Raw genomic sequence first — 17,882 nt, forward strand, 5'->3', positions numbered from 1 at the left:
ATAGCTGTGTAGGAGTTTTGATGAAGTGTCTCACACACTCTGGGGAGAACAGACATTGAGGTTTTGTTCTGAGACACTGTGACATAGTATGCACTATGTTTGTGGTAAGGCAGCAGGCCCTGCCACATGTAGAGAGGGAGTTACCTGTCTAGTTAGAACCCAGACAGGCTAGGGTTTATTTTTATGTTTTGTTCGTTTGATTATTGGTGTCACACAATAAAAACTGGTGCCGACCAGCTTGCATGAAAACCCACGACTAGTGCTATTTCCTGGCTGCTGTGTGTAAGGAGGTGTCTATCTACCCCAGGAGAGGGACCCCTACACCAATCATATCACAATTCCTAAATATGTTTATGCTCCTAACTCTCTACAAAGTAGCTTCATCATTAGATTTCTTATAGCAGCTTATGAAGGTGGCTCAGGGTCATATTGTCGGAGGGGGACAACGTCAGTGTTATTGAGAGCTGCCCTGCATTGGTTGCATATCCAGGAAATGAATGGCTCAATCAGACTATTATACCTAATGTACATAGTTTTTACAACGCTTACTTGTTAAGGCATAGACAAGAACTATTCTCATTATTCTGGCCCATATAAAATCTACCCTAGCTTATTACTCATTCAAAGATTGATCATGGTCGACATTACTCCAATCTTCTGAACAGACCTTACAGTCACATATGTGTATCTAGACTTCACTGGAACATACCCTCTCCAATTTCACATAGAGGATATGAAAGTGAAGAAAGAGAAAATATGTAAAGTTATGTGTGCACTGTATAGTGGGGATATAATTGGGTAGGAAAGTTTATGAAGGTTATGTGGGTGTTTCTGGATTTTGATGAGCTTGCCTGAAGAGATGAGTTTTTAGGGAACACTTGAAGTTTTGAAAACTAGAAGAAAGTCTTATTGTGCATGGGAGAGCAATTCACAGAGTGGGTGCAGCCCGAAAAAGTCCTGTAACCGTGAATGGAAGCAAGTAATACATGTGAATGAGAGACACAGATCTTGTGCAGAGCAAAGAGGTCAGGTTGGTAGATATTTTGACATAAGTGAAGAGAGCGCGGAGCAGCAGACGATGAACCTTAGCGCGGTCGATTAGCCTTGCAGCTGCATTCAAAGTGGATTGTATTTGTGAGAGTCGGTTTTGAGGAAGACCAGCAAGGAGACTATTGTAATAATCCATGTGGGAGATAACGAGTGCATGAATGAGAGTTTTTGCAGTGTCTTGTGTAAGAAATGGATGTATTCTGGATATGTTTATTAGATGTATGTAACATGATTTGGAGACATATTGAAAGTGGGGAACAAAGGACAGTTCATAATCAAAAGAAAAAGTATACCAGCGCTAATCAGTAGATAACAAACTATTACCACAAATATCAACGGACAGTTGCTATCACATTAAAAGTAATTTAATAGATTGAAACAAACCTCAAGGGGCATCAGAGAGGCATAAGACATAAAAATAATGAATATAAAAAATTTACACAAATGTAAACATGAATGAACCAAGCAATACGTTCCTTAATGAGTGCTCACTCCAAAGTATACATAGCCATGTGCTGGGTGAATCAAGGTACAGTATATGTTATCTACTGATTAGCGCTGGTATACTTTTTCTTTTGTCTTGTATTTATATATTAGGGGCTTACATCCCCTATATATCAGCAGCCCTCTGACAGCGCTCAGGTTTTTTGAGTTTTTACAGTTCATAATCAAGAATGACATCTAGGCTCTCAGCGCTGCGGTTTCCATGCCGCATACAGATAACAACTGGGACTGTTTACCATCGCCGCTGTTTAGCACTCAGTGCCGTGGCTCCACTCTGCACACAGGCCCTGATTCAGAGGCGCACGCTATTTGCGTGTGTGTTCACTCTGAATCAGGGCATCCCTATTTTTTTTTTGGACCAACCTCCAGGCTGCTCACACAGCTGTGGGTAACCACCCACAGCATGTGCGTGCGGCCTGGCGATGGTCGTGATTATCATGGCCATCGCGCTTGCGAGGCGACCCTTGTGGTAGGGTCTCAGGTCTCGCAAGCCCCAGTGGACTAATAGAGCAGGAAGTCCACTACTGACATCACTAGTGATGTCAGTAGGGCCGCCCACAAATGGCAGGCGTTCCTTCGGGAACGCCTCCGTTTATGCAGCCACCCCCCTGCCTACAAAATGGGGCGAGCTGTCAATCAACATTGACAGCTGCCCCGTCTTGTAGCGAGCCTGCACCTGCGCAATGACCCACCATCGACCCGCTTGCTGTTGTCTGCATTCCATCTACCGCTGTGTATCATCTCTCAGCGCCGCGGCTTCCATGGCCCACACAGACTGATCATCGTTGTCGGCATTCCATCTATCACTGTGTACCATCTATCAGCACTACAGCTCCCACTCTGCACAAAGACCGCTTCCAATACCAGCACCAGTTCTGCCAGTGTACCTGCGGTACATACCAACTGCTGTTGCCACACATTTTATCACCTGTGTGGATTCCATTCTGCATTGTGCGAGCATCATCTCGACTGTGTTGCAAATATCAATACACTCTGTGGCTATAGTGGGTTACTGCATAATCTAGGTTGACTATTTTGGTTATACTGTACTGTGTGCTCTTGTCTTGGGCTGACAGCAAGTGTTGGAGTTCCAGGTCTAGAGGTATGATCGAGTCACAGTATTTTAGCAACGAGGTGTTCAGTACTGTGTATGCCTGAAGTGTCTCTCTATCCTGAGTTCCCCTTCTTGTATCAGAGCTCTACCAGGGATATAGCTCCATTAGTTCTTCCCTGGTTACATATGACTCTGATTCCTGGCTTGGTTCCCAGGTCCAGACTGTCAGTACTATACTGTTTTGAGTTCAGGTTATTATTGTCACTGGAGTAGTTCTCTGGCCTAATTGGTTCTTGGACCATTAGGTGAGAGGCTGCCCAGTGGCTTGGGTTCCTGTTCCAATTCTAGTATCCTTGCATTGCTCTAGTCCATGATTCCTAGTGTCTCTAGTCTGCCAGTACCTGTATTACCTATGATCTTACCTAGTATCTTGAAGCCTCCCCAGGCCCTATGGATCACCCCCAAGGGCAGACATCATGTCTGAATTGGCTGAATGAGTAGTACTGCATCAGATTACCCAATATCTCCATAACTTATCTGACCAGATAAAAAATTTTCAGAATCCAGTGACTGGAATTTCCACTACTGTTTCCCAATCTAAACTCCGGTTACCTACCCCTGACAAGTTTGATGGTAACCCAAAGAATTGTTGGGGTTTTTGGAACCAATGTTGCATTCACTTTGAGTTACAAGCTGCTAACTTTCCTATTAAAAGAACCAAGACTGCCTACGTTATTTATTTGCTAACTGGATAAGCATTATACTGGGCTTCACCTTTATGGGAGAAATCTGAGCCTATTCTTTCAGACATTAAAGAGTTTCTGTCTCTCTTCTGCATAATCTTCGACAAGCCAGGTAGATCTTCTTCTGCCGCAGCTGACATCTTACAGTGGTTAGTCGGAAACATCTTTCAGTGGGTCAGTATGTTATCCAGTTTAGAACATTTGCCTCTGAACTCTCTTGGAACAACGAGGCTTTGCTGGCAGTTTTTTGGCAAGGACTATCTGATCATATTAAGGGCCTGATTCAGACCCGGTTGCAAGGCTGCGTTCGCACATAGCTATCAGCACGCAGCCATCCACATGTAGCCATCCGCAGTCAAAGTATGCAAATCCCACGATCGCTAGCAAGACATTATCATGCCCACTATTTTTTGCCATGCGATGGCTGTATGAAATTAGACGCCTATCAGCCTGACACAAGATGCCCACTTTCCCTTAGTAACATACATCATCTCCATTAAGTGTATTAAACGATCGGTTACATCGGCTGACATCGGACCCATATGCACCACATGTGATTGACCATACCCTACTGCAAGCACTGCGAGTGCTGCTGTGTTTAATTCAGCCATGTGACGTGTATGCTGACATTGCGTCTTAATTCTGCACGCCCCTGAAATGGCGTTCCAACACACAGACATGCCTGCGTTCTCACCACCACACCCCGTTACCATCAACCACCTCCTGTCACCACCCACAAATGGCACATCCTGTCACTCATGCTTGTGGAGCATCTGTGTACTGGCTGTGAACACTTCCCGATCACTGTGACTGGTTCACACACGTGAACTGCATCTTGTATGCATGTGCAGATTGCAAACATAGTCAGGCTGCATGCGAATGCAGCCTTGCGACCGGGTCTGAATCGGGCCCTAAAAACGAATTAGCCTCCAGAGACTTACCATCTAACGTGGATTAAGTAATTACCATGAGTGGAAACTTGCTTCAGAGAAAGACATTTGGAAAATAATAAGTTGGCATAGCCCAAATTCCAGTTAGTTCCTTGGAAGAGCTCACCATTTGTCTTCCACTCGTTTCTTTTTAGCTCTAGTGGATTCAGGAGCTGCAGGAAATTTTATTTCTGCCAAACTTGTTCAAGAACTTTCTTTACCTCTGCAAAGGTTAGCAGTTCCCAATACTTTGACTGCTGTGGATAGTAGTCATATTCCTGGAGGACGTATTATATTCCAAACCAAACCTGTGACCTTGGGTATGGAAATATTGTACTCTGAACTAATTTTTTTACTAGTGATTCCAGTGTCTACGAGTCCAATTGTTCTTGGATATCCATGTTTACAATACCACAACCCACACATCGATTGGTCTTCAACCCATATTCTTGCCTGGGGCCTCAAGTGTACTGAAACTTGTTTACAGACTGATGTTCCTCACAGAAGAGGTGGCATCGGAATTATCTGTTCCTTACAGACAATTTGCAGATGTGTTCAACAAACAGGCTGCAGTGACTTTACCACTACATCGACCTTGGGATTGTCCAATAGATCTAATCCCAGGTAAAATTACTCCTTGTGGAAAGGTCTATACGTTATCCATTCCTGAGACCTAAGCCATGGCAGATTATATAAAAAAGAACTTGGAACGTGGCTCTATTCAGCCCTCCTCATCTCCAGCTGGGGCAGGGTTCTTTGTCGTGAAAAAGAAAGATGGCGGATTAAGAACTTGCATCGACTATCGGGGTCTAAACGATGTGACTATTAAGAACCGATACCCATTATTCGATCATATCAAGGGAGCCTCTGTGTTCACAAAATTAGATCTTTATGGGACATATAACCTGATACGGATAAGAAAGGGTGATGAGTGGAAGACCGCATTTAATACCAGGGACGGTCATTATGAGTGCCTTGTAATGCCATTTGGACTATGTAATGCACCTGCAGTATTTCAAACTATGTCAATGAAATATTCTGTGACCTTTCTAGAAGACTCTTTTTGTGTATCTAGATGTATATACAATTTTTTTCTTCAGATATTCAAGCTCATCATTCCCGTGTGACGTAATTTCTTAAGTGACTTCAACAAAATCAGTTGTATTGCAAGAGAGTGAAATGCACCTTTGGGGTAGCATCCATTCCCTTCCTTGGCTACATCATATCTGGCACTGGCCTAGGCATGGACTCTGAGAAGGTGCAAGCCATTCTCAACTGGCCTCAATTAACCACCTTAAGGGCCATTCAGTGTTTCCTGGGATTCACTAATTATTACCAGAAATTAATTACAGGTTAATCCACTGTGGTTGCACCCATCATGGCATTAACCCGTAAAGGTGCCAAGCCAGCCAAATGGCCCATAGAGGCACAGCTAGCCTTTCAACAACTCAAGCAATCTTTTATTTCAACTACTATTCTTAGACAACCCAAGATTGACAGCATGCTCCTACTGGAAGTTGATGCCACCTGTCGGAGTTGGAGCAGTTCTGTCACAAAAGTATGATGATGATGATCTATGGCACCCCTGTGGATTATTTTCTCAGAAAATCTGCCCAGCTGAACAGAATTATGCCATAGGCGATCAAGAGTTGCTAGCTATCAAGCTCGCTTTAGAAGAATGGCAACATCTACTTGAGGGTGCCCACTACCCTATTACAGTTCTCACTGATCACAAGAACTTATTGTATTTGAAAGCTGCCCAATGCATGAATCCAAGGCAAGCCAGATGGGCATTATTATTTTTATGTTTTGATTTATGAGTCACTTTTTGGCCTGGCACCAAGAATTGTAAAGCTGATGCTCTGTCATGTTCTAAGGTGGAAGAAGAGACCTCTGTGTCCCTTGGACCACAACACATAATTAATCCTTTCAGCATAGCAGTCAGCAAATAAGCAGATTCTCCACCTCTTGGTAAAACTTTTGTTGCAGAACATCTTCAACTCAAACGCCTTCAATGGGCTCATTGCACTAAATTTGCAGGACATGCTGGGGTATGTAAAACTTCTACCTTCATTTGCACAAGTTATTGGTGGCCCTCACTTTGTCAAGATATACAGCAATTTAAATCCGCCTGTGCCATTTGTGCCCAACATAAAAGCTCTCGACTAGGTTCTGCAGGCGAACTACTACCATAACCTATTCCTCATCAACCTTGAACCCATATATCTATGGATTTTGTTACAGACTTACCCTGTTCTGATGGATACACTACTATTTGGGTAATAGTAGACAGATTTTCTAAAATGGCACATTTTGTTCCTCTCCATGTTCTTCCTTCTGCTCCTGTTTTAGCCCAATTGTCTGTCAAAGAGATCTTCCATCTTCTTGGGTGTCCAGAAGATATCATGTTGGACTGAGATGTGCAATTCGTTGCCAAGTACTGGCGGTCTTTGTGTCAAGCTCTCCAAATAAAATGTTACTTTTCCTCTACTTATCACCCACAGTCCAATGGACAAACAGAAAGAATTAACCAGGATTTGGAGAACTTTTGAGAATGCTCATATCATCTTCACAAGATGACTGGCTTCAATTACTCCCATGGGCAGAATTTGCACATAATCACCACTACAATTAATCATCTACTCCATCTACTCTACTCTACTCCATTTTTTACAGTTTTTGTTCTGCATCCCAGAGTTCCGTTATTCACACCACTCCTTGCCAGTGCAGTTCCTGCTTCTGAACAAAGTATTCGACAATTCTCAGATATTTGGCGTCGTGTGATAGAAGCTTTACTCAAAACTTGTAAATGGTACAAAATCCAAGCAGACAAAGAACGCAGAAATATTCCCAGCATGAAACTTGGAGATAGAGTCTGGCTATCCACCTGCAACCTTCGATTTCCAGTACCTTCCATGAAATTTTCACCTCAATTTATTGGTCCTTTTCCAATCATTCAAGTCATTAATCCTGTCTCTTACAAACTCTGTTTACCTTAATACCTCAGAATACCCAATATATTCCATATTTCTCTACTTAAAGCTCTTGTCCTGAATTGATTTTACTCTAGTAAACCGGCATCTCCTGCAGTGCAAATGGAACAAGGAATATGAAGTCAAATAGATTGTGGACTTGGCACCCAAATCCCACTTGAGATAAATAAAAATATGTATAGTGGGAGTCAGCCTGCTTGCATGGACACTCTCACCCCGCTGATGTAATGTAACAGTGCAGCGGGAACATTGGATGAGGTCTTGCGAGCAGTGTGTTCCTGAGAGATAGAAAGAACCATGAAGTGTTCGCACCCTGTACACAGACCCTCCACAAGCACGAGTGACAGGACATGCTGTTTTTGGGTGGTGACAGGGGGTGGACGAGGATAACGGGGGTGTGGTGGTGCGAATGTAGGCATGTCTGTGCATTGGAACGCCATTTCAGGGCCGTGCATAAATAAGACGCATCGTCAGCGTACACGTCACATGGCTGAATTAAACGCAGCAGTAGTGCTTGCGGTAGGGTATGGTGAGCCAACATGGGTGCTGCATATGGGTCCGATGTCAGCCGATGTTACCGATTGTTTAATACACTTCCTGGAGATGTTGTCTGTTACTAAGAGAAAGTGGGCGTCTTCTGTCAGGCTGGTGGGCATCTAAGTACATACCATGATCGCACGGCAAAACATAGTGGGTGGGCTAATGTCTTGCTAACGATTGCAGTATTTGCATAATTTAGGTGCGGACAGCTGCATGTGAATGCAGCCTTGCAAACGGGTCTGAATTAGGCCCCAGGCTCAGTGTCTCTTGTGTTTTCAGATTTTTATCTTGTGGATACTCTCCTTGCTGAAACTCAACCATTACCTACTTGTACCATCGCTGTTTGCCTCTCGGCGCTGTGGCTCCCATGCCACATACAGATAACCACCAAGATGGTTTACAATCGCCGCTGTATACCATCTCAGTGCCGTGGCTTCCAGAAAACACACAGACCACTTGCTGTTGTCTGCATTCCATCTACCGCTGTGTATCATCTCTCAGTGCTGTGGCTTCCAAGCTGTACACAGACTGATTACTGTTGCCTGCATTCCATCTACCCACTGTGTACCATTTATCAGTGCTGTGGCTCCCATGCTGCACACAGACCACTTCCAACTCCAGCTCCAGTTCTGCCAAAGGAGTGGGATCACTCACAATTTTGCCCAAGAACACAGCCATAAATAAAGAAAGGTACCAAAACATCCTCTAAGAGCAACTTTTCCCAACCAGCCAAGAACAGTTTGGTGACAAACAATGCCTTTTCCAGCATGATGGAGCACCTTGCCATTAGGCAAAACTGATATCTAAGTGGCGCGGGGAACAAAACATCAAAATTTTGACCATGTCCAGGAAACTCCCTAGACCTTAATCCCATTGAGAACTTGTGTTCAATCTTCAAGAGGCGGGTGGACAAACAAAAACCCACAAACTCTGACAAACTCCGAGGATTGATTAGGCAAGAATGGTCAGCCATCACTCAATATGTAGCCCAGAAGTTGAGTGACAGCATGCTAGGGCGAATTGCAGAGGTCTTGAAAAAGAAGGGTCAACACTGCAAATATTGTCTCTTTGCATAAACTTAATGTAATTGTCAATAAAAGCCTTTGACACTTATGAAATGCTTGTAATTTTACTTCAGTATACCATCTAACAAAAACGTCTAAAAACACTGAAGCAGCAAACTTTGTGCAAACCAATTCATGTATCATTCTCAAAACTTTTGGCCATGGCTGTACACTCTGTGGCTATAGTGGCTTACTGCATAATCTAGGTTGACTATTTTGTATATCCTGTACTGTGTGCTCTTGTCTGGGGCTGATAGTCAGCGTTGGGGTTCCAGGTCTAGAGGGCATGATCGGGTCACAGTCTTTTAGCATTGAGGTGTTCAGTACTGTGTGTGCCTGAAGTGTCTCTCTATCCTGAGTTTTCCTTCCGGATTATGGTCCAGGTCTTGTGTCAGAGCTGTACCAGGGATATAGCTTCATTAGTTGTTCCTTGGTTACATCTCTGATTCCTGGCTTGGTTTCCAGGTCCAGACTGTCAGTACTATACTGTTTTGAGTTCAGTTTCTTCTTGTCACTGATTGGTCCTTGGACCATTAGGTGAGAGGTTGTCCAGAGGTTTGGGTTCCTGTTCCCAATTTAGTATTCCCAATTTTGTAATGACGCCCCTTTGCCGTTCGCATCACACGTCATCTCCGGTATTTATTAGATTAATCGGGTACATCGAAAGGCATTTGAACTGCTCGCAGTGCTTGTGGTAGGTTTATCCTACCGCTATCACTGCGAGCAGTTCTGGCTAAAAGACGACCAAGTGACGTGGTCGATGATGCTCCTTTACTAATTATGCACTCCCATTAAACGCCCTTTTTACTGTTAGGCACGCCTGCATTCGGATCTACAGGATCTACACTCCCCCGTTTTCAAGCACCTTCCCCTGTTACCACCCACAAACGGTACATTCTGTCAATCAAATTAGCAGCCCCTCGCTGTTTTGCGAGCGCTCGATTTCCGACCCCAATGACTGGTTTGCGCATGCGCATTATGACCCATACACATGCGCAGTTGTGCGAACATCGCTCATAGCGAACGAGCAGCCGCTTACGAGCAGCTCTGAATCAGGCCCTCTGGGCACTAGGGTGTGCCCAGAGTCTACTGAGGATGTGCATAACGCCGGAAAAAAAGCAGTGGCGTCCATTTTCCAGTGTTCTGTGCAGTGCTGACACCCGACGCAGGACCATGGACAGGTGAGTTTTACATTATATGGGTGCAGGGTGTGCGATGCGGGTTCCCCCCTGGACCCAGGGGCCCATGTGCCCCGCACACTCTGCACCCATTATAGATATGCTCCTGTACATATATATATTTATACATACATACACATCATGTCTCCTCAGTGTGCAACTCCCAATGGCTCCCACTGCGAGGGAGACAGGACAGTCTAAGGAGAGGAAGACTGGCGCCGGGGTTAGTATGGGAGCGGTGGGGGGTGTTGGGATAGAACATTGATGGGGTTGGGGTCGGGCCATGACTGTGATGGGGAAGGAGTTGGGGGTGGAGGAGGAGGAGGACAGCAGAGAGGGAGTGGGACCATCCAGACAAAAGGTGGAGCAGAGCAAGGCAGGGAATTGGGGTGTCAGATACTGAAGTGACCAACTGGTTAAACCATATAGACACATAAAGATATATATCATTATATCTACAGATTTATATATATATATATATATATATACACCACAGTCCACAAATATATGTAACTGCTTCAAAAATATAATTTGTGTAAATGGTTGCATACCCTGTTGTAGCAGCAGCCAACAGGAAACGACAACCCAATCAGCAGCACTGCAGGACTGACACTGGAGTAAGAACACAGTCACCCAGGTGGTCGAGCAGCCTCCACGGAGCTGATGCTGAGCTCCTGCTTGTGTTTGGCTGGAGGGTTGATGAGTGTTGGTGGGGGCGTCACCTAGGTGACATCACACGGAGGCGCTAAGACACTATGCGGCACAGTGAGGGCCGGGCTAGCGAAGCCTTCCTTCCACCCCATGCTGCTATGTCATGTCTGAACTGCGGGTGGATGGGCGGTTGAGAGGGGGAGTGCTGCCAGTGTTTCAGTGGGCGGGGCCTTGGACGGCCGCTAGTGAGGCATCTCCAGCCACCAGGCATTCATGCAGCGTTCGGCTGCAAGGCAGCTAGCGGCCCCCCAGAGCTTATCTAGTACCGGCCCGGGGGACAGATGGCACCCTGCCCCCCGGCCCAGCCCGCCACTGGTGTCAGAGATATCATAATATGGTGTTTTGAGAACAGATAGCTGTTTTGGTGTTCCAGATACAGATTCTTACCACTAAATACAGTAAGCTGACCAACTAACACAATAGAGCTCTAGGTACATACAGTGAATGATGAACTCTAGGCTCTGCTTGTGGGCCAAGCTACAAAGCCTTTAATTGACTCCAGCAAAAGTTATATGAAAAGAGTTGAAAAAACGATTCATAATGCCTACCAAATTAAATGTTAGATGCTCATGGAATTAGGGTTAATCCTACTTAGGCCCATATTCAATTAGTTTTGCACCTGTGATACTTTTCCGCCTGCCAGACTTTTTGCCTACATCACGTGTTTTAGGTGCAGAAACTTTTCATTCGCGTCCCCTCGATTCGCCGCATTCAATTTCAAAGGATGCAAAAACGCAACCCGGCGGAACTTAAACAGACGGAAAGTGCTGTCAAAAATGGGGAAATCAGTCTGATGCAATATATATAATATTGATGTCCCCGATTAGCCCTACTGAAGCTATTTGGGGTACTTAAGTGCTGTCAATTGCTTCAAATTAGCGTCTTTGCTCAAGTGGTGAAAAATAGCTTTTTGCTTATTTTTAGCGTTAAAATAAGTAGTCCAGTCAAATTTGGGGTACTTGAAAATGGGGGCAACCATAGTTAAAAGTCGCTAAATTGTTGTTCTAAAAAACGCACCTTCAGCAACCACCTGCAATCAAAAAAACACCTCACCCCTACTTGCAAACCCCCCCAAAAAGTAAATTTTGCTAGTTTTTAATTTTGCCCCCCCACTTTGCACTTTTTCTCCCCATTTTTCAAAGTCATTTTTAGGGGTGTTCCTCTCTGTTTTTTAGGACTTTTTTGATGCAGTTATCCTTTGGGGGGCTGTCCCAAGGGTGCAGAGTGGTTTCCCTACCTTTGCACCCCAAAATAGCGATTTTGCACTTTTTTCCGACACCTATTCATAGGCAAATCTTTTTTGCCAATTACATTGCATTGCGTTTTTGCGTACGAGAAAAGTGTTTGCAATTAAATACGGCAAAAAGTTTTCACCTAGTGAAATTACGTCATACGTGATACCTTTTCGTGGATTCCGACTTTTCGCCGCTAATTGAATACGGGCCTAAGTCTAAAAAAGTTCTCCAACTGTTGATCCAGGTAAATTGTAGAGATTTGAGTAATGCCTCCCTTATAATATCATTTCTGAGTGAAACTTCCAGAAACTTGATTTCGCCAAACGTTTACAACATTAATAATCAGGTGGCATACCCCAGTCATCCACTTCCCAAATCAAAGTCCATATTAGCAAATGTAACCCTCAAAGCTATAAAGTCACTTAAATAAATGTCAGATCCTAATTCATGCGGTTTTACAGCTTATTACTAAAAGACGTTCAGTGATTTAATAACTCCCATGTTTGCATGCAAAAAGATTTTACTACAAAGGGAAAAATGAGTTTCAGTGAAAATTCGTGGCATTATTTTGATTAAACACAGGTCAAAATATTTGTGTGTTACCTCCAATTTCATTATTGAATAATGATCTTAGAATATTTGCTAAAGTGTAAGCAACTATAGATGTGTCCTCATATATTCTTGCTGCAGTCGAGCCAAACAGCCCCTCTTGGGGCAACAGATTCCGTGCGACTCAGCTAGCGCCGAGTGTCTTTTTGCTCGAAAATGCTTCTTAGTCACAATTAGTCAGTGTGCATTTATTATTCTTTTCAGTACATTTGTGGAACTGCATGTTCCAGTGTACCCTGATTGAAAGGGCATATAGGTACTTTTACTTCCACAAGATTTCAGATTTCAAGCTTTTATTGGCAGTTACTGGCAGCCATGGGCATGTTGGCACTTAGAACCTGATTCAGATCCGCTCGCTAGGATGTGTTTGCTTATAGCCGGTCGATTTTCACATTGTGCGCATGCGTATGCATTGCAGTGCACAAACCACAGCGAGAGATCAGTAAGCATTCGCTCGCTGCGCATAGACAGCCCAACAGAGTGAGTGACAGGAGAAGCCATTTGTGGGTGGTGATAGGGGCTGGCTGCTAGAAACGGGGGAGTGGAGATGCGAATGCAGGTGTGCCTAAGTGTCTCAATGCCGTTTCAGAGACGTGCATATTTAAGAGGCAGCGTCATAGTACATGTCACTTGGCTGGTTTGTACATTAAAGTGTTCGCAGTGCTTGTGGTAGGGTATGGTCAGCCTCAAGCACTGCGATCGCATCTGACGGTACCCAATTTACCGATGGTTGCATACACATCCTGACGTGCGCGATTGCGAGTCTTAACACTGGCTGGTGGGCATCTGCATACACAAAGCGATCGCACGCCAAGACATAGTGGGCATGCTAATGCCTTGCAGTGCGATCGCCTGCCTTCCCAAATTAGCAGCTCTCTCCGGGGGGGGGGCTGCCAGGTCGGAGCAGCAGGGAGGATGAGGAAGTCTGAAGTGGGCTGAACGGGGATGTGCCAGTGCGATCATGTCATCGTGGCCACGCCCCCTGCTTTATAATGCCAATATTACAGGCACTGCTAAAGCAGGGGGTGGGGCTGCGAAGATGCGATTCAGCGCAGGGGGTCACTGGAGGCCAGCAGACAATCAGGGGGACTTGCCTACTCTTGTGGGGTTACGGGAGTGGCACCCAATTTTCAGGAGGCTCCTGACAGTCCCGGGAGAGTAGGCAAGTATAACATAGAGTTTAACAAGTGCCAACATTTCGAAGTTCCAGTCAATCAATGTTACAGTCCAACAAATGTGTAAGGGTAAAGTGATTGCTAATGTGTTCACATTACTTACTGGCTCAGGGGGAACATACTACTGTGCATGAGCAGTAATCAGGGAATGAATGCGCAAGTGCTCAATGCCTGGGAGGGATCCTAGACAACCCTCTCCCAGTACATTTTGCGGGTGTGTAGTCTGTAGGCTGCAATGGCTAACACCATCTGTTAGTTACTGGGGATCAGCTCTAGAATGTTTAGAAATATATGGGGCTGCTATTGCAATCTGAAATAAGAGAACCACAGCAGATACAGTATATCCAATATCTGCTGCAGTAACCTGGGAATGCTTACATTTTGTGAAGTGCTGATGCTTTATGTCATGTCTCCTGGACAACCCCAATGCCTATGCTCAAGATCTCGAATAACCAGAAGATCTTATTGTGGCGGAATCTGCACATGTGTGGGAAAATCTGGAGCCAACGAAAGGAAAGTGCCCCATAGGTGCATTATTTACACATACTGAATGTACCACTGGAGAGCTCTTGGATTTCTATATGATCCGCTTTTAAAACATTGAGGGAAGTAGTATAACCTCTTTTTCACGGAAATGCAGAAAAAAGGGGTTATCACAATGATACATGTAACCCTTGATTTGACTTTTGTTTTATTGTTATAAACTACCTACAGGAATCACATTTAGAAACAATGTTATTAAAAGATTTGCATGTGCTTTCTATACAGTATGTTTTTATTTTAGTTTTAAATAAAGTTTTTACTATATTCTTGATTAAAAAAAATGGAATTATTTATAATCCTAATACAAAAGACAAGACTTCTGCACACGTATACAATTGTCTTAGAATTAGCCATTTGACCCTGTATGAGTACAGTTCTGTCAGGGGACTGCCTAATGACAACTTGTATAAATTGAAAAAATAAAAGTGAAAGATGGTGTGCACCACCTTAATGCAGCATTTTTCTCCCCTACCATTTGTATTATTTATATTCTGCAATCTATTTAATAAAGTATAGAACTTTTATTTTTCTTTATATAGGACTTAGTGTAAGTCTACCAAATTATACACACTGCGGAGCAAATGATTGCCCATATGTGACTCCCAGCAATCAGGGCAACGTAAGCCTACAACCTACATTGCCTCCACCACCTCCAAAAAACTTAACTTATACACTATTGGGTGTGTATACAGGTAAGTGCTTTCTTTTTTTATAAGTAGAACTAGATGTTAAATAATTCAGATGTGGTAGACAAGAGAAGAGAATATCCTACAGTATAATGGGTAAGGCACTAATTAGTTAAAGCCTGAATATTTATAAAATAACAAATATTTAATAATATTTTGGCTGAGGGCCTGATTCCTTACCGCTCGCAACTGCGATTACACATGCAATTGGGCAATTGTTATGTTCTGCGCATGCTTATGCATCGCAATGCGTGTGCGCGAACTGGCCACTCTGGTCGGGATTGCAATCGCAGTGACTACACAGACCCATCACAGAGTGATTGACAGGACGTGCCATTTGTGGGTGGTGATGGGGAGTGGTCGGCAAAACGTAGGAGTGCCAGGGCGTTTAAATGGCGTTGCATGGGGGCGCATAAATTATCCACTGCGATGCCTTACACAGCCTGAGGTGCGATGAAGTTAGCAATTTCTGAGTAAGGTTAGAACTGTACAAGTGTGCATGAGGCTGTCATGGTACTCTTGCCAAACATTATGTATGTGTGTATGGTAAAGTGGGTGTCCTTATGTTGTGCTGCAACGGCATAGCGATCGCAATATATTAGCATACTATCAAAGTGAGACTGCATGCGTAATCGCTGTTGCAATCTCAGTTGCGATTGGTAGTGAATCAGGCCCTGAGTCATTTTGCCAAATGAACAATTCAATGGCCTCCATACTTATTTTTCTTTAAATAAAAACCTTTGAGCTACCATGTTATTACTAAAATGATTGTAATGCTGAGTAAATGAACAATAACTCACAGTATACTCATCTATACAACAGGAACAGAGAAAACCTTGCATGAGTTTTTTACATTCCGTATTTTGACAATAAACATTTAACTTCAAGCTACTGTACACATATCCATTCAATTGGTTTAATTAATGAAAACATGCAGGTTTCATGTCTTTTCACAGTCAGGAAAATGTCAGATGGGTACATGTATGTAATAGACTACTGTTCTTACTGCCCTTTTTACTTTTTAATAATCATTTTTCCTTTATTACTATATTTAGGTAGTGGAATACTTGCTGTTGTACTGGTTTCCATTTTCCTGGATAATATTGATCTGGAAAAAGAACCCAACAAAGATAACATTAAGGAAGAGTCATTGTGGATAAAAATATTGGCAACACTTAGGCATCTCCGAGATAAGCGCCAATGTCTTCTCATTCCTATTACAATGTGGAGTGGTTTTGAACAAGGATTCCTTTCTGGAGACTACACAAAGGTTGTTATAAACAATGTTTAAAAAAATTCTGTATACTATGCTTTTTCTGTATACCATGAAGGCAAATTGCAATTTGTTTTGTTTAATTATATATCTTAACACAGAAAGCTATCTCACTTTTATGCACTATAATACTGTTTGTTTTTGTTCCTTACGTCCAAACTAATGCTTTTTCTTAGAACACTCTTGGTTCTTCAAATACATTCTTAAGAGGCACTTACTGTACACTGCGTATCCAACCACTTGAATGGGATTCTAAAGGAAAATGCTTGTATAAGTCTGTGGGCATTTTTCTATACAGAAAATTAGGTTCTTACATGAAAAATTAAGTTTTAAAAACTCCTTGATGTGGCAGTAGAATAAAACACCAATAACTGAATTTTAGATTGGTGCAAAATTAAGTCAACTGGCAGTGTAGCCCTCACACCACATTAAGGCTCTGTGGGCTTGTGGAGTGTGAACAATAATACTCTTTCAAAAACTTTTATAAATAATGAATGTGTTTATTAAATCTTTAATTTAATTTAATGATTGCTCGGTGCAAACAACATGAAAAGAAATGTATATGTGCACAAACACCTTAATAATGTTAACAGGTCTAGATCAAGTTTATAAATGTGTACTCATGTTTGATATTGTTGGTTTGCATTATTGTGCTGCTTCAATCTTGCTACTTACTTACTACTCTGTAAAACTGCATGCCATAGGTAAACTTAATTGGCCTGCATTAAATATATTGAATGGAGCAGGCAGTGTTAAGCCAAGAAGTCCCTTTTTTCTCCTTGGGTGGGTCTTGTATTCAGTTGTCCAAGAGAGATAGGCCTCGACAACCTCAGATCTTGTTAAGATGGAGAGCAGATTTCTTGCTGATGAGCAATAAATGCACAGAGGGAACTACTGAATTTCCAAAATGCAAGTAACATTTAGGGCTCCATTTATCAATGGAACTTATTACCTGAGGCACATTTTCTTTAGTACAGTACCTGCATTCAATCTGTCTTCTCTTGCAGCTGAGCTTTGATCTCTAAGCACTGCAGTGCACTTCCTGGTCACATGACACATCCAAAGTGTCCATCAGTGCTTAAGGCACGCCCCTCATACTCAGAGGCATGCCTCTATTAGCTATCTTTCTGTGCAGCTTACTGTTCATGGTGTGGCCCAAGAAAATAGTGTCTGACTATACAGAAGTGAGGCTGAGCTGTTGCTGCCTCATCTCTCATCTCCCTGCAGTCCCAGGGAGCACCACAAAGCTGGTGAGTGTTAACTATAAAAATTATTACAATAAACAAAGAAGATGTTTATAAGTTCTAAATGTCTCCTTTGTATTATTCTAATCATCTTTATATGAAATCTCAGGAGTATGACAGGGGAGGCTTTTATCCGCCTAGGTGCTGCAGTGTCCCCCTCCTCAGCTGTGTCTTCTGCTGAGTTGCAGAAGGGTTGCTGGTTAATGCGGTATGATGGATGTCTGAATATGTGTATTGTGCTTCAATTTGATGGAGACACAGCAAATCCTGAAAGACTTAGCTGGGTCCCCATTGCTGGGACCGTACCACTAACGCCATCTATAGATCACATAAGCAGTACAGTCACAAGCA

At 43.2% G+C, this 17,882-nt stretch overlaps 1 protein-coding gene across 1 annotated transcript in view; it reads left to right on the forward strand.

Annotated features, from left to right (window-relative positions):
• The window catches only part of LOC148503968 (N-acetylglucosamine transporter UNC93A-like), a 93,757-nt gene that overhangs the window by 58,333 nt on the left and 17,542 nt on the right, over positions 1–17,882 (forward strand). Inside the window, exons 4-5 of the mRNA XM_088448945.1 lie at positions 14,868–15,020; positions 16,070–16,284. Of these exons, the coding sequence (XP_088305071.1) occupies positions 14,868–15,020; positions 16,070–16,284 (368 nt within the window). The remainder of the gene's footprint in view (positions 1–14,867; positions 15,021–16,069; positions 16,285–17,882) is intronic.

This window comes from Taudactylus pleione, unplaced genomic scaffold, assembly GCF_031769625.1.
Source record: "Taudactylus pleione unplaced genomic scaffold, aTauple2 ptg000473l, whole genome shotgun sequence".
Lineage (NCBI taxonomy): Eukaryota > Metazoa > Chordata > Amphibia > Anura > Myobatrachidae > Taudactylus > Taudactylus pleione.